This window comes from Selaginella moellendorffii, unplaced genomic scaffold, assembly GCF_000143415.4.
Source record: "Selaginella moellendorffii unplaced genomic scaffold, v1.0 SELMOscaffold_7, whole genome shotgun sequence".
In the NCBI taxonomy this organism is placed as follows: domain Eukaryota; kingdom Viridiplantae; phylum Streptophyta; class Lycopodiopsida; order Selaginellales; family Selaginellaceae; genus Selaginella; species Selaginella moellendorffii.
The window spans coordinates 1,022,298-1,038,112 of record NW_003314268.1 but is presented as its reverse complement, the minus strand read 5'-3'; the positions used below and the strand labels follow the sequence as shown (position 1 = coordinate 1,038,112).

Sequence of the window (15,815 nt, the reverse complement as noted above, 5' to 3'; positions counted from 1 at the left end):
TCCCCTTCATATTTGAAAAAGGGAACCAAGGTGGTCGGAGGTAAAATAAGAACTTTTATTTCAGCAAATGAATCGCATCAATTCTGCGCGACCACCGCCAGCCTTTGAAGATGCTCGAGAAAAACTTGAAGGCTCACGTCGTCCGTGAATATAAGCTCGGCACCAGCCGGTGCGCTGTTGTATGTAGCCGATGGATTCAGCCGTGCTAGCAAAAATCGGGCCTGCAACACAACAAGAGATATTGAATCCATCAAAAGCCACAAACAGTTTTTACCTGAGAACCATGTTGGTCGCAGACGACAAGGCGTGGAACGGGGAACCTTTCCTTCGAAATGGCTTCCGCATCAGCGTGAGGAGCTTGAAGAAGGTCCGCAAAATCCTAAAGCTTAACCCGTTAGAACAAGATGAGAAGAAAAAGGACCCCTCTAACCTTGTATTCAGGTTGGTTTTGGTATCCCAAATTTCGCCACTGTGCAATCGTCATTCCGTGGAATATAACCACACTAAAGTACGCATCCAGGAGAAGGATACGATCAGCGGCAATGGCCGCCACATCCAGTAGCGCTGGCGAAGGTGGCGCGCTCATGGAATACGACACGAGGGACGGTTGAATCATCAACAGGGAATTCGTCACTGTTTCTCTGTCTAAAAGGATTCTGAAGTGCGCAGTCTCGTCTGGACTGTTGTTAAAAACCTGGAAAACAGCACTTGAGACACGAACAAATGATACAAGTATGGGGTGACTAACCTGAACAAATTGAGATCGCCGAAGATTAAACATAAACTGGGGAAAGAGCGAGAGTTTAGAGCTCAGACGGAAAGAGCTCGCATCATCTTTCCGATAGTCACCAAATCTAGAGCATAGTCGAATCAATAACCTATCAAGCCATCGACTGGGATTAAATTCGTCCTACAAAATAAAGAAAAAAAACAAGTAAGCTCCGAGAAATTACAATGCAGCAGTAACTACCTCAGCCTCCATTCGATGGCAAGCTAGCTTTGCCACGATGACTGCTGCTGCCTCCTGATCGAAACCTTCTTGGAGACTCTACATCATTGTCCAATAGCTTGAGAACCATGACAAACAAGATTTTTCGAAATACCTCTGTGTTTATAGCACCGTCTACCATCGCCCTGGTAACAGTAGTAACCCGATATCTCGTTTGGCCATCACTGTGCTGGTAACTTGTAACGAACTGTAAGTAGAAGCTTTTGGAAGCTTCTTGTGTAGTCGGGGAGGCTACATCGAAAAACACTGTCAACGCCGTGTTCTTGTCTAGTCCAGACATTCTCCAAGCTGTAGTGTTTCCTTGTCCGATAACAGTATCGGCAACCGAGGGTCCTTTCTGCACCGAAAAAAATTTTAGCACTACATTTTCGCAAAAAGAACGAACCAACCCTTTCCATTGACGAGCACGGACCAATAATTCCTTGAATCTTCACTTCCTTTGAGCATGATATTTCGAAGATCCCACTGCAAGGCGAGAAATCACATCTTGTACATGGAAGTCTGTCATCACGTACTTGAAAGACAGGCCAAGCGAACTAGCCCCTTCCTCGAATAAACGCTTCAAGGACTCCTTGAAAACCATATGGCCAAAACTTTCTGCCAAGACGACAAGGCCCCCGCTTCTTTCAATAGCCACCTTCATCTCTGCCAATCCCACCTAGCAGTACATATCATCAGCATACGCCACAAACAAAGAAAGGCTATATACCTGATCGAGTGAGCAAGCAAAAACATCAAGTACGTGGCCTTGGTTTACGAGCTGACTGGCTAATCCCTCGTAGAACTTGATGGCTTTGTGAAAGTAAGGCACTGCGTCTTTTGCAATATCCTTGTGAGAACGAATTGGTTCCGATAGTTCACTACCAACGATCTGCGCATTTTACAATTGTTACAGCAAGATTTCGAAGAAAAAAAAAACACGTTACCATTCCAGGCCCCTCGGTACATGGACCGCCAACAAAGGCCATAATTCTAGCACCCGTGCCAGGGACACAAGCATTGAGCAGCCCAGCGGCGACATTCAGCGCAGTACCGGTGCATCTGGAAGCTCTCTTATCCGACGCAACCGAAAAAGCATCCTTTTGTAGCTCCTCGAGCAACTGCGCAGCCAAAAATTTTGCGTTAGAGATCGATCCCAGCGAACAGAAAACCAGCAAAGAAAAGAGAAATAAACAAAATGAAAAAAACATACTGCTGATAGAGTGAATTCACAGTCGGAAGCAGGAAGCAAAAACCTGTTGATGCTGCTGGCGGAGAGTCCATCCTTGGGCCCGGCAATCACACCCGCGCTCTTGTGGTGGAAAGAAACGAGCCCGAGCTGGTCCAATATCTGTTCCTTGGTCACCTCTTTCGAGCCTTTAAACACGTAGCTCTTGGCACAGGCCGAAAACCCGAGCTCGTGGACGTGGACGTGTGTCCCAAACGTGATAAGTCCCACCATTGCATTGGGAGGAACTAGCGCGATGGCCTGGATGAGCGACGTCCGCAAGAAAGTGAGCTCCTCCTCCACCAAACAAGTGTCGAGGACGAAGAGGAAGAGCGGCGGCAGCCCTCGATCCCCCGGAGGCGCGTACTCGATCGTGGTGAACTGCTGATAGAGCTCGCCAGGAAGATAGCTCTCGGACAGCTCGCTGTAATGGGGCGGGAACTGGTTGCGCGAGAAATCAAAGGGGCACACCCAGATCTTGCCCGCGAAATCCACGCTGCAGAAGGGATTGAGGATGGCGCGGCACGTCCGGCAGCGCAGCGGCGGGTACTGGAGCACCGCCTCGGGTTGCGCGAGGGGCTGGAGCGGCGAGATCACGGCGGCGGGGGGGACTACGCACCTGGCCATCTCCACGCGGCTGCTCGGCCATACGTTCCAGGACATCCGGATCCCATCCGCGGCCTCGATCTCGGCGAATTCCGCCATGGCCGATTGACGATCCGCGCCGATCCGGGGCCTATAAACCCTAAAATTAATTTCTCCTAAGCTAAAGGGTCTGGCGCCCTAAAAGTTTCGTACCTCAGGGCTCTCGGATCTGGACCGTCCATAGAATCGACGGTGGATCATCATGGATCCTCGGCGCTGAGCCGTGCGGCAGCTGGCGCTCGATTCTCTCGCGGCTGAAGATATTTCCAGGAATTTCGCGGGGTTTCTTCCACTTCTGCGTCATCGCCATCGCAACTTATCAATCTCGGTGAGGCTGGAGGAAGGATGAGCTTGGATTCCTATGGCACGGCCTCCAACAGTTGCATTACAGCAGGAAGCTAGATCACGCAGTGTGTATCATTTCACGATCAATGGATATTCACTGGCATGTCGCGATGGACGACGATTCTCTCTATGGTGCTCGCCAGCAACGGCAGCGCTGCTTGAGCTCACACTGGTGGATCAAGGCAAGATCAAGCACAAAGTTTATAGTCTTCGATTGCTATGTGGTGTGTATTTAGATTTCTTGACTTCATTATGTAAGCCAAGAGTCGGCCTTCCATCGTCAGAAACACTTCATGCTTTCGCACTCGTGTTTGAGGTTGATGGTGTCTTCTTTTCTACTCAACAAGACTCCATCCCCTGCCAAGGCCTGGAAGGTCGAGCTCTCCAACCAGATATTGCGGTTCTTTCTTTTGTTCTATGATTCTTTGTTTCTTTGTGAAAGTTTTATAGTTTGTCACTTGTGAGGATTCTTTGAACGTTTTCGTGGATGGTGACTGTATGGAGGTTTTCTTCTTTCTTTCTGGATTGGTATGGTACAAAGCTGTCGAAAGCTTGTGTGTGTGTGGTTGTTCTCGTGGTTTCTCGAGTTGTTTACTCGGTGATGTTTCTTATTTGATCTTCCGCATTTGTTTAAACTGTTCAGGGGATACGAGCGTTTCCTTTAGGCGTGTCAAACTATTTGAACAACGACAACCTTGACATACACGTCCACGACGATTTATTCTCTCCAGCCACCGGAACAGGACGTTGGTAAGCACTTTGAAGCTCCTCTGGAGAGCGAAGAGGGCGCCGATACCAGCAGGATTTCCAGTTTTCAAGGCGCCGCGTATGGGACCTCTCCGGGAGCGCACCAGATTTTAGTTCCAGTCTTGAAGGCATTTCTCCTTTTTGTTCTTGCCGGGGTCGCGATCTTCTCAGTTCAACGCTCGGTCGAGCTCTGGGGTCCTCGTCCCCGACTTTCCTGCACAAAGCCGTCAGTAAATATGGATTAGATCGCGTGGGCCAAGCTCTGCAAGACCGGAGCGTGACAACAATTATCTTGGGATTGATCAAATATCTTTTTATTATTTGTTGGTTCTTTACCCTTTTTAAGAAAAGTGATCTTGTCCTTTAGGATTTTCTAATGCATGTGATCATTGGAAAGCAATTGCCATTAGGTTAAATGGAGAGTTATAGTTTTATTTTAAATAAATAATAATTAAAAATTTACAAAAATTTAATATAAAAGAATATTCTATAATATAATTCTTTAAAGCGGTATTTAAAATATTCTATCCCAGCTCACTATATTAGCTTGTATAAAAGGTGTTAACCACTCTTGATACAAAAACACAATAGATAAAGCATGATAATTTTACATGGCAATCTTTCACATATATTGTGGCAAAGCTGCTCATGGATGCAAGAGCTTTTTGTGGTAAAAGCTCTAGACTAGGCTTTGCTAGTGAAAAATATTGTGTGGTTTTATTAAGATTACTCTTTGCCTGTGTGAAGAGTTAGATTGTAAACATTAGAGAATGCCAAAGTCATAATTATTAATCTTCCCATCACACTTGTTAAAGGAAGAGTTAGAGAAAGCTTGCTCACACACCTAAAGCACATGTTTTTCAGCTCCATGGCAAGGATGAATTCTTGATGAACCAGATTCATGAAACAATCTTTGGATGGTAACTATGATTTATATTAATGATAACTAAAATGATTAATGTTAAAATTTTAATTAGAGAAAAAGATTAGATTAAAGAATCTTTTAGAACATACTTGAAAGTCTTAAAACCTTAAGAGTTGTAGTCGCTGTTATTTTATAAGGGTAAAACAAAATTATCCAAAAATAACTTAAAATTCCAACTCGCTTGAAGAAAAGATGAGAAGCTTTTCTTTCAAACGCTGTTTCTTGCAATTAATTTGCAAACACCTATACAAATTTGGCAAGAGCAAGCAAAGGCCTAAACTTAGCTGTAATTCCCGTGTTGCCGGACGAGAAAACGCCTGTAGATCATGGAAACTTGGAATAGAGCGAAGAACACAACCAGAGCATCGTCGACGAGGCCGATTAATCCCAAAACGGCTGCGTCACAGGTAGAGATTTTAATAACAAAGTTTCCAAAAGACATTACCTTCTGGAAGAAGATCGATGGGCGAAAGCACATAGCACATTGATAAGAAAACCTGAGAAGAGCACATTAGGCTACAAAGTCTTTTTCTTGACTGTCTGTTTACCACTAGGATGAAGCGTGTTCTGTGTAAAATAAGAAGCGCTCGCTGAGGATCCAAAAGATCTCGAAAGAAACGCCTCAAAAGCAAAGGCATGTCTCTTAAACGCTGTAAACCAGCTCGTCAATGAATGTAAGAAACCGTGTTCTTCTACCTGAATCACGCTGGAAGGTGCTCCTCCAAACAGCCGGTTATACTTTGAGATTTCTCTTAGCAAACGCTCGGACTCGGCATCTCGGTTTCGCTCTTGATACTCACGTCCCGGGATCAAAAGATTGATCGTCCTGCGACAAATCGGGCATTTGCAAGGCTGTAAAGCAGCACTGTGTTGCCAGACTCTGAGAATGCATTCCCCTGGAACAAAGAGAAAAAAAAGAAATCCATCAAAGTTCCTGAGACTCAAAAGAACACACACACACACACACAAAATGTATAGCTTACCACAAAACCAATGAGCACAGTTCGCTTGGCAAGGGAGCGTGAAAGTATCGTGGCAAACCGAGCAGCAATCGTTCTCGTCCGGAGCCTCCATGGTAATAGGCGGATGATCTAGCGGGGGCGGCGCTGTCGAAATCTGGAAAATTTGGACGATCCACACCCCTAGGGACTGCAATCCCTTTCTCAGTCGAGCAAACACACTGCAATCGACGATCAATCCAGAAAACTAGATATCCCGCGAGAATTACTGGCCGTCTTACCCAGCTGAAGAGCAGTAGACGATCACAGCCGGCGCGGCAAACACTGCCGCTAGGACTACCTCGTCACCGATTCCCTCAATGTAGGGCATCTAGATCCGTCCGGAGCATCAAAATCCCTTCGCTAGAACCCTAATGGGTAAACGAAGAAATCCACGCGTTTTGTTAGAGCTTGTACGCCGTCCGATTGTGAGACTTGGCACAATCGGACACCGTTAAAAAAAAAGTATGTGTATGTGTGTGTGTGTGTGTGTGTGTGTGTGTGTGTTATAGTTTGCTTGCCGCCTTCTTGAGCTCGTTGCGAAGAATTTTACCAGCGGCGGACTTGGGAATCTTATCCAGGAAAGATACTCTTCTGATTCTCTTGTACGGAGCCACCTTGATCATAGAGACAATTGTAAGATTGTTTTCGAGTTAAAATCAAAGAAATCTCTTACTTGGTCTGCTACGTAACGCATGACTTCTTCGCTAGAAATGCTATTGTCTCGAGCCCTAACGATAAACGCTTGTGGAATCTCTCCAGCCACTTCATCTGGAAACCTGCGAGGTAAAAATGTTGTAGAAAATTGGTAAAAACAATGTACAAGAAAGCTGGTAAAACTTACGGTACTACCGCACAGTCCACTATGGCCGGATGTGTGAGCAGTAGTGCTTCTAGCTCTGCTGGTGCAACCTTGAAAGCAAAGCAAGGTTAATTCTCTCGCTATGAGATACGTTTTTCCAAGTAAATACCTGGTATCCCTTGTACTTAATCAACTCCTTGAGACGGTCTACGATGTATAAATACCCCTTGGAATCAAAATATACGAGATCTCCCGTGTGTAGCCAGCCATCACTGTCGATCGCCTCCGCGGTGGCCACTGGATTGTTCAAATACCCTGCAAGTTCAATAAATTTGTAAAATCAAAAACTATGCAAGCCATAGAGGAATGATAGAAGAAACCATAAGACCATAAGAATTATACTTACCTTGCATGATCGGTGACCCTCGAAGCCAAAGCTCTCCTCTTTGATTAGGAGGCAGTGATTTCCGGGTCTCCAGATCCACAACCCTAGCCTCCAGCGTGGCATTTAGCCTCCCGGAAGATCCCATAACGCCCCTTCCACCGCTTCCCACGGTCACAGTCTCGGTCATTCCATACATCTACAAAAAACGAAGAAAGTCAATTTAGTCAAAGGACTGTTAGTCAAGCAGTTGGTCAATGACCATAGTCAACGAACTGTTAGTCAAACCTTACAGTCATCGGTTAGTCAACGGATTTTTCAAACCTGGATGAACATCTCCAAGTGGGGGAACTTGATCATCAGGCCCTGGATCGTCTCCTTGCTCAGCGGCGCGGCGGCGCAGATGAGCGCTCTCAGCGATCGCAGATCGTAGCGCACGGTCTGGGCGCTGTGGAGCAAATCCAGCGCGACGGGCGGCGCGGACGTGATCTTGTTGGCGCCGTGCCGCTCCACCGCGCGCAGCAGATCCGCCAATCCATAGCGCTGCAGCAGCACGAACGTCGGGCCGCCCATGATCGCTCCACAGCACAGCCACATCAATCCGCCGATGTGATACATCGGGAAGAGCACCACATTCGTGTCGCCGCGATCCATCTCCTCGGGCACTTGGTTCTGGACGGCCATGGCGGCGATAAGGTTTCCATGGGAGATCACCACGCCCTTGCTCAATCCGGTGGTGCCCGACGAGTAGAGCAGCGCTGCCGGATCGCTCTGGCGGATGAGGCATCGATTGCGTGGTCGCTGGTCGGGATCCGAGGCGAGGAATCGAGAGAATGGGATGAATTGGGGCTTTTTCTCATCACTGTTTAGAGTTCTTCCGTGTTCTTCGCGTTCTTCCTCGTCCACGAGGACGATTGGGAGATCTGGGGAAGCGGCTCTCACCTTATCGACCCCGGCGCGATTCGTGAGCACCATCTTGGGACGCGAATCCAGCATCTGACGCGCGATCTCGGCGGGCGTGTTCTGGGGATTCATAGTCGTCACGACCGCGCCAATGCGCAGCGCCGCGTTAAACATGACCGGGAACTCGAGGGTGTTGGGCAGCAAGATCATGACAACGTCGCCCTGGCAGATGCCGGATTCGTGCAGCCCCGTCGCCACCGCCTCGATCGATCGGCGCAGCTGCGAGCAAGTGAGCGACTGACCAGATTTCCCATCCAAGATCGCGACATTGCTGGCGCTCTCGGGCCTCCCAAATCGCTGCGAGAACATGTAGGAGACGAAATCCAGATGGGGATGGAGCGGCATTGCCACCGGCGACGCGAGGCTGGAGTAGATCCCATCGCATTCCCGGTAGCCACTGCCCTGGCTATCATCCGCCATAGCCATCAAGAACAAGGCATTGACTCGCTGGTGGTGGTATATTATCTGCTTATCACCAATTAGCCATGATAAGTATCGATTAGAACGTAACAAAGTTGGCCAATGGCCAGGATTGAAGGCGAGTCTGTCTTGAAGCACGAAGCACGTAGTTTGGAAATCTTTGGTTATTTACACAGTCGCTAAATCACTTCCGTGGATCTATAGAACTAACAGCGCCACTGATGGGCGATAAGCTTGTAGGGTGGAGTGATCTCTTGCTGGATCGATCGATCGATCGAGCTATCTTTCTATCAGGAATTGCAGCAATTGCATGGCGGTGGCGGTGGTGGCGGCTGGACAATCGGTGCCAAAGACACCACACTCGCGCATTTCTTGTGCTTGTCCAGTTGTTTTAGAAAATCCTCTTTCTTGAAGCCTCCCGTGTAAGTCACTTGGGAGCCACTTAGTTCCATCCTCATCACGCCTGCGATTTCGAGGGATCAAAGATTTTGCACGTAGTCTGGGTGTGTTCACGGGAGAAATTACCAGGGAGATTGTCGTAGATTTGCCCCGCGACGCTGTCCCTCCAGCAGGAATCGTGAATCTTGACGATGGCCTAGAAAAACCAACATAGATTTTGATTGAGTGCTGGTATATCATCCCAGAGAGACTATAGAATTCACAGCCATACTTTCCAATTCATTGTTGCGCAAGAGAACTTGTGTCAAACTCGAGCTTTCTTCTGAGTAGCAAATGAAAGGTGCAAGATATTTATCAAACCATGAGAAACAAAGACCAAACAGCAAAAATTTTATAGCAAAACCATGAGAAGGAACCAATGAGAAAAAACCAGGAGTAACATTGACTTCCCAACCTCTAGAGCTCATTTTAAACATGACTGTATAGGTCATTGTCTGGAAAGCCTTTCTCAGTTTCATTCCCCCAAAGTGACAGCACAACTTTTTTCATCCAAACTCATATTAAGAAAAAGTTAGATGATGTCATGTACTTTTATCACCTTTTTCTGAAAGATTATAATAAAAGAGAGATTAAAGGAAAACATACTCTTCGGTGGCAGCCAGCTAAAAATGAAAGCTACAACTTCTTTGGTGGATCCCATTGTCACATGTGCGCTGCTTTTGTTTGGTAGAGAGCTAAGCTTTGAGAATTAGCCCAAGTGGGACGTAGAAATCATGAAGAAATAAATGGTGACATGCGATGGATCGAATCGCCCAAGTCTTATTATAACCTTGAGATCGCTGGCAACAATACATATTGTGTCGATCCCAGGAAGAGATCTTGTGAAAGTTGATCCAAATAGTTGATCAAGCTAAGCTCTAAGAAAAATAGCTGAGTTTCAAGATCAAACTTGCTAAGCTTCAAACTCCTTTTTTGCTTTTTTTTTTTTGTGGATTCGAAAACACCAACCGTGTGCCAGTGGCATCTCCATCGTAAATTTGTCGCGCGCCGATCCAAGGCGGACATCCACAAGTTATGTGCTTGATTTTTTCTGCTTTTTTTTGTGATTTTCTCCTCCCTTTGTTGATGGATTTCTAGGCCTTTCCAGCCCGGAGGGAAGGATTCCAGGGAGGAATTCCTGGGAGGAGGAGAATCTAGCAGCTGCAGCAGCGATCCGAGCAGCGATCCCAGGGGCAGCCGATGTTGCGGCCGTGGAAACAGAAGACGAGATTCTTGGTGTGGATGACAATCGTGTTTGGGCACACGACCTCGGGCGGTGGCTTTGGTGGATCCGGCTTTGGTGGATCAGGCTTGGGGATCTCTTGCACGGATTCGATGGAGACGCAACGCTTCTTGCTGGCTATGGCGGCGTTGATGTCCTCGATCTTGAAGTCACCCGTGAGGGTGAATTGGTGGTCGCCGGTAGCCTCGGCCTTCGCGACTCCTGCAAATTCAAGAGGACAAAGGAGAGATCAGAATCCGAGCGATGAGAGGTGATACCTGAGACTTCGGACAGCTTCTTCAAGAGATTGTCCTTGCATTTTCCACAAAGATCGACTTTCAAGATGGCCTGTGTGTGTTGATTTTGGGGGAAAAACCAGAATTTGAGTTGCCGGGCACTGCGAATTCATACCTTTCGAGACATCGTTGCGGAGAGAAGTACTCCACGCTCCGGCTGGGACCCTAGAAGATGCACAGCTCATATACAATGAGAGCTTCTCTCTCTTGTAAGTCGTCTCTGACTTGAGTGGACTGACGTCTGACTGGCGCTGACCGACAAAAAAAAGCAGATACTGTCGGAGAGTGCTCACAAGATTCGAACTCCAGAATTGTGCAACTTCTAGGGCTACATTTTGGCGAAGGAAGCGCCACTGGTGAGCTTTAGATCGGGATTCTAGATCGCCCAGTTCCTTGCTTGGTGTTTGGATGAAGGGAATCCATGGCTGCTGGAGTGGCTCGGGAGAAGCTCGGTGCTTTGGCTGCCATGTTGGCCAAGTTCCCGGATTGTGGGAAGAATGTGGGCTCTCTGGACTGGATTCGATCCAACAGGAGTTGCCCGGGGTTTGCATTCGGGGAGTTTGATCAGGTGATGAGAGACAACTCGAGCTGGCGGGGCTATCGCCGGACGGGCGATGAGCGAGGCGTGAATCTGTGGGGGAAGAAGAAGCCCGGGAATTGCAGCTATTGCGGGAAGAGTGGACACTGGGAGCAAGACTGCCGAGTGAAGAAGATGGACGAGAGATGGTCGGACGAGAACAATTCGCGCAGTGGGATGCGAAGGTCTGGATTGTCACCCGATTGATCGCAACTTAAGGTTAGTCTCAGTTCATCGGTTCTTAGTTTAGATGAATCAGAGTGGAAACAAAACTTCTGTTACTCGGTTTCTTTCTCGATGGATGAGGCGATTGTCACGTCAAAGTCATGTCTCGTAAGTATACGTAGATTTCATACGCTCTGCCAGAACTTATACTTTCGGTAGCTTGATCTTCGGACGGGTGGAGGAGACGTGTGTCGCTGTGCTTCCGCCTTGGAATATGCCATTGCCATCTTTCAGGGAGAAAGAAGATTTCATGATTTTTATTTATCTGACTCGTCCAACTGTATGGTGAGATTGCACACAAAATCAAAAAACAACTCATATACATTGCGGCCAACTTTAATGAGTTTGGACGAAAAAAAACAGCACCGACCAACATATTGAAACTTATATATCCGGCACATTGTCTTTGTGGGCGATCAAAACGTCAAATGCTTGGCTGACAATCTCTAGGAGGCGTGCCGCCCCGCGACGGGCCATGGCGGGCATTAGAGAAAAAGGCGAGAAACCAACAAAGAGGAAAGAAGCAAAGAATTATAAGATTCACAGATCGTGACCGGGAGGGAGTGAAAAGAAAGTCACTCTGGTATGAATTCTCTCCACCACATTTTCTAACACGCGATTATTATTCCCGACACCACTTCCGAGAAGGAGAGGAGAACCCGGAAGAGCAAAACAAGCACGACATATCGTACTCGCGAAATGGATGCGAGAAGAAGAGCCAGCCTCCATAGCTATACTGCGCGGTCCAGCGTACGAAAGGAAGAACTAGAGAGACTATGGTGGCTTAGCAGCAGCTATCGCAGCACTCGCAGCCATGGCCACCGCCGCCATGGTGGTCGAAATCCTTGGGGCACAAGCTCAAGTTCTCCACCACGATCACAAGGCTGGTACCGGGAGGAACGTTTGGCAACTTCTTTGGCCAACCTTTCTCGGTGATGATGATCTCCTTTGGCGGGGCCTTTGGCGGGTCGGGCTTGGGCTCCGGCTTGGGCTCCGGCTTGGGCTCGGGCTTGGGCTTTGGCGGTGGTGGGAGCTCCTCCACGGACTCCACCTTGAGGCACCGCCGCTTCTTCCCCGCCGCGTTTAAGATGTCCTCCACCTTGAAGTCGCCGACGATGGTGAAGACTGGGCAGCACTCGGTGGTGGATTCCACCTTCTTGACGCCTGCGCGACGATGGAGCACGCACAGAGAAGAAAGGGGCAAAGTGGTGAGAGAGAGAGAGAGAGAGGATAGACTCGGAGAAATTGCTCCAGATCCAAGAGTGTGGTGCTTTAGTTACCTGACACAGCGGAGATCTGGCCGAGCAGCTTGTCGCGGCATTTTGCGCAGGGGATGTTCACCTTGACGACCATCTGGTGTTTTGGGGGAATTTGCATCCATCCGGGGATTACGAGATTAAATCGATGTGTGGGAGTCCTACATTACTCGTACCTTGCGAGCTCCCATGTTGCCTCTTGCTCTCTTGCGCTCTCTCGGGGCCTTCTGTGAGATGGCTTCCCTAACTGATGAGTCTGAAAACACCACCAAACAAAAGCAACCAAAAGACCACGTTTACAGTTTAAAAAACAAAGCAGCCAGCTGCATTGTCTTTTGACCTTAGTTGACCCTGTTTCTCTGACCGTGTTTGACCGCATCTGGGCTTGCAAAACGGACATGGCAAAGACAGGCAAACAACCAGCTGTTGCTATTTGGATAATTGACACTATTTTTAGATAAACAATGAAGGTGATAACTACCATGAAGGGATGGCCAACTTATGGTGTTTTATGGTTCATGAGGATCTCATACAAAGACCTTGTACTTAACTGCTATAAGTTTGTTCAGTTTTTGCTGGTGGCCAAGCAGCTCGTCATGGCCCTTTGCTGCATAGTCAATATTCACCTAAGATTAGATCCATACCAATGGTTGTTTCTTTCCTTGTGTGAGGGACTTGGGCTGATCCTTCTGCCTGACCACGTTTGACCGCATCTCTCTTGCAAAATAACTAACTCTGGTCTCTACCATGTATGACCATATCTTTGCTTGCAAAACAGACATATTACAAAACACAATGGTGGATTCTTATTGTAAGTATTATTAATATCTGTTTTGCATCTTTTTCCGCCACGGCATTGTCTCTATAGAAAATAACATTTTTTGTTTTTTGACATATGCTAAATGCCTTATGGATATCTTGTATATATGTAAACAAAATAGATGAAAATAATAAAGTAGAATCCAAATCATCAGTATGCAAGGTTTGTTCACTCGTCCTTTAATTCTGTAACAAGATTAAAGGAGTAAAAGATCAAATGAAATGTCTTTAATTGTGTTAGTTTTGATTACTTGTATTTTGTTTAATACATGTATTTCACTCGAGATCAAGCGAGATCATGAACAGGTTGATCCTCTTCCTGATGAAGTGCGTTATTTCATCTTTTCTGCTATACTGGAAGCTATAAAAATGATTGGAGATGAAACTCCTTATTATGCAGTGTTTGAACGTAGATTTGCTGATATCATCACTGGAGTTACTGTAATAATAACATCTTTAGATCGTCCAGTTCCTTGGTATTACATACCAATGTGTAGCTTATTGCCTAGCTATGGTACTCCAAGACCAGGTTTATCATTAAAATATATATTCTATAGAATACTTAGAGAGGCTATAAAAGCTGATAGTCAAATTTTAAAATGGGGTTTAAGTGAATATATTGTTGGCAGATTTAGTATAATGTACACATATATAAAACCAAGTTCTACTATCTTAAATATAGTTCTTAAAAAGTATAAAATATATGAACTAAATTTTAGGAATAATCTCTTAAATATTTCATTCGAACAACATATAAATTATGAAAATGAAGGAGGAGATTGTGAATGGCGAAAAACTTGTATCCGAAGCTCAGAAGATACTTCTTATTTTGCTAATTTAAAAACTGGGGAATTTATTATATCTCCAAATATGATATTTATGTTATATATGCAATTAGATTGCAATTTAGTATTTTATAAAGGAAAAACAATTATATGGTCTACAAATACACAAAATCAAGGTAAAAATTGTTTTCTTAGGATACAGGTAGATGGAAATCTTGTTCTTTACAATGATAATTTAAAAGCTTTATGGTCAAATGGTTTTTATAAAAAGTCATTTCAACTAATGGCTGTTTGTGTTGAAAATGAAGGTTTTATTGCATCTTGCAATATTGAAAACTTCACCTGTATCTGGAAAATTCCAAAGTAATCAAATAAAGAAAATAAATAATGAGTGCTTTTTATGTACTATAAACATTTAGTGTATTAGAAAAGGCATATGTGTTTCATAATTCATAAAGAGTGGGCAATAAATAAAGTTGTAAAAGAGTGGTTCATACTTTTTCTTTTAAATTTTTAAAGTAAATGGGTTTATGATATCTATCAAAATCTTAGCAATATACTTAATCATTCTAAAATATGCTTTTATTTATCAGGATCTAGAAGCATATCTTTCCATGGAATGCTCAGTGGATGGTGCAATGAATGTCACAGTGGACATAATCCTAGAACCTGAGAATAGCAATAGATCCATCACTACTGAAGTGGCTGAGGTCAAAATCCAATAGATTTACTAAGAGAAATAACTTTAAAGAATATGTCATGCGTGGAAATCGTGGGATGCACCGAGAATATAATGGCCAACTATCTCCTCCACGGCAACTATGGATAAACTTCGTAGTGTTTTGCTCTTGCTTGCTCTCTCTTGCCTTGCTGCCGCTCTTGCTGGTGATGAGCAACGCGATGATTTAGTCTCTGCTGCCAATCTCCAGGCCATGGTGTGCAGGCCAAACTCCCACTGCTGCCCCGGCTCCAAGCGATGCAGCAAGGCAGGCCAGTTTTGTGGACGTTGCACCCGAAGCTTTCCTCCAACTTGCTTCTGCGACGCCCCGGATCCGAAAAGATGCAGCGCCGCATCACAGTGTTGCTCGGATGCGGACTGCCTGCACGGTGGAAGCTGCAGCCTCTGCACCAGATCTATTCCACCCATCTGTCGTTGCTTCAAACCCGGCAAAGCGAAGCTTAAGCTCTAGACTTCATGGTTCCATCTGTTTCCTTAAGTCAAGAACTCAATGCTGTTATCAGTAAGTCTCATCTAGGATGGGATTTTGTTTCGAGAAAGTAAAGAGAGTTTTTTTGGTTACCTCGCTTTAGAACACCACAGTGTCGAGCATGGTGCCTAAAGTCTGGACAATGTTGGAGGACATGAGGTTGGACACGCGATCTTCCAAGTGTTTCTTGGCGTCCTGCCTGCCAACGTTTGCAATGGCCAGCTTCTCCGGGGATAGTTTGTCCTCCTCTTGGACTGCTTTGTTGTATTTCACGGCAAGATCGAGCATTTCCTGGATAGAAGAAACGAAAACGCTCCCGTTAGCGCTGGAGATGAACCTCAAAACAGCTGGGAGCTTACATTGATGGTTGCCTCGTTTGTCTTTGAATGGCAGTCGAAGTGCTGGAGAGCTAGCCCGTCCGTCCAGGTCTTCTTGTGGAGGTTCAAGAGCATTTTCTCCTCGAGCTCGGTTTTGCGGTAGTTGATAGCGATCGAGTAGTAGTGACGGTTTAGGCCGTGGATAAGCGCCTGTTCGTTTCCCAAATGT

The 15,815-nt window shown here is 46.1% G+C and overlaps 7 protein-coding genes across 8 annotated transcripts in view; 1 reads left to right on the top strand and 6 right to left on the bottom strand.

Moving 5' to 3' along the window:
- Positions 1-31: 31 nt before the first annotated feature.
- LOC9652302 (protein transport protein SEC23) lies at positions 32-2,966 on the bottom strand. Its single transcript, XM_002966134.2, has 11 exons — positions 2,202-2,966; positions 1,936-2,109; positions 1,719-1,880; positions 1,525-1,667; positions 1,399-1,474; positions 1,104-1,346; positions 971-1,048; positions 749-910; positions 431-694; positions 275-379; positions 32-221 (listed from the first exon to the last, which is right to left on the bottom strand). The coding sequence occupies exons 1-11, from the start codon at positions 2,919-2,921 to the stop codon at positions 78-80; spliced, it is 2,271 nt and encodes a 756-aa protein (XP_002966180.1). The 5' UTR covers positions 2,922-2,966; the 3' UTR covers positions 32-77.
- Positions 2,967-5,038: 2,072 nt separating this feature from the next.
- Positions 5,039-6,240, bottom strand: LOC9652301 (E3 ubiquitin-protein ligase RNF170). The gene is made up of 6 exons (XM_002966133.2): positions 6,119-6,240; positions 5,862-6,058; positions 5,575-5,774; positions 5,427-5,528; positions 5,324-5,375; positions 5,039-5,274 (listed from the first exon to the last, which is right to left on the bottom strand). The coding sequence occupies exons 1-6, from the start codon at positions 6,205-6,207 to the stop codon at positions 5,159-5,161; spliced, it is 756 nt and encodes a 251-aa protein (XP_002966179.2). The 5' UTR covers positions 6,208-6,240; the 3' UTR covers positions 5,039-5,158.
- A 15-nt stretch (positions 6,241-6,255) lies between these two features.
- On the bottom strand, positions 6,256-9,242 carry LOC9652300 (4-coumarate--CoA ligase-like 5). 2 transcript variants are annotated; one of them, XM_024671326.1, is made up of 8 exons: positions 9,114-9,242; positions 8,969-9,038; positions 7,385-8,906; positions 7,085-7,259; positions 6,848-6,993; positions 6,721-6,788; positions 6,553-6,655; positions 6,256-6,493 (listed from the first exon to the last, which is right to left on the bottom strand). In XM_024671326.1, the coding sequence occupies exons 3-8, from the start codon at positions 8,447-8,449 to the stop codon at positions 6,383-6,385; spliced, it is 1,668 nt and encodes a 555-aa protein (XP_024527094.1). In that variant the 5' UTR covers positions 8,450-8,906; positions 8,969-9,038; positions 9,114-9,242; the 3' UTR covers positions 6,256-6,382. The 2 variants fall into 2 exon arrangements, with proteins under 2 accessions (XP_024527094.1, XP_002966178.2); XM_002966132.2 differs by having other exon boundaries at positions 7,385-9,038.
- A 389-nt stretch (positions 9,243-9,631) lies between these two features.
- Positions 9,632-10,625, bottom strand: LOC9652299. The gene is made up of 3 exons (XM_002966131.2): positions 10,515-10,625; positions 10,382-10,451; positions 9,632-10,325 (listed from the first exon to the last, which is right to left on the bottom strand). Exons 1-3 carry the CDS (start codon positions 10,524-10,526, stop codon positions 10,036-10,038), a joined length of 372 nt encoding a protein of 123 aa, XP_002966177.1. The 5' UTR covers positions 10,527-10,625; the 3' UTR covers positions 9,632-10,035.
- A 111-nt stretch (positions 10,626-10,736) lies between these two features.
- On the top strand, positions 10,737-11,535 carry LOC112345125. Its single transcript, XM_024671227.1, has 3 exons — positions 10,737-10,755; positions 10,814-11,309; positions 11,361-11,535. Exon 2 carries the CDS (start codon positions 10,821-10,823, stop codon positions 11,181-11,183), a length of 363 nt encoding a protein of 120 aa, XP_024526995.1. The 5' UTR covers positions 10,737-10,755; positions 10,814-10,820; the 3' UTR covers positions 11,184-11,309; positions 11,361-11,535.
- A 185-nt stretch (positions 11,536-11,720) lies between these two features.
- On the bottom strand, positions 11,721-12,751 carry LOC9652744 (heavy metal-associated isoprenylated plant protein 43). Its single transcript, XM_002966130.2, has 3 exons — positions 12,634-12,751; positions 12,482-12,554; positions 11,721-12,365 (listed from the first exon to the last, which is right to left on the bottom strand). Exons 1-3 carry the CDS (start codon positions 12,646-12,648, stop codon positions 11,986-11,988), a joined length of 468 nt encoding a protein of 155 aa, XP_002966176.1. The 5' UTR covers positions 12,649-12,751; the 3' UTR covers positions 11,721-11,985.
- Positions 12,752-14,767: 2,016 nt separating this feature from the next.
- Positions 14,768-15,815, bottom strand: part of LOC112345071 (26S proteasome non-ATPase regulatory subunit 14 homolog) — a 2,216-nt gene continuing 1,168 nt past the window's right edge. The window contains exons 4-5 of the mRNA XM_024670999.1: positions 15,629-15,815; positions 14,768-15,560 (exon numbers count right to left, since the gene is read on the bottom strand). The exon at positions 15,629-15,815 is cut by the window's right edge and continues 215 nt beyond it. Coding sequence (XP_024526767.1) covers positions 15,369-15,560; positions 15,629-15,815 — 379 coding nt within the window. The 3' untranslated portion in view covers positions 14,768-15,368. The remainder of the gene's footprint in view (positions 15,561-15,628) is intronic.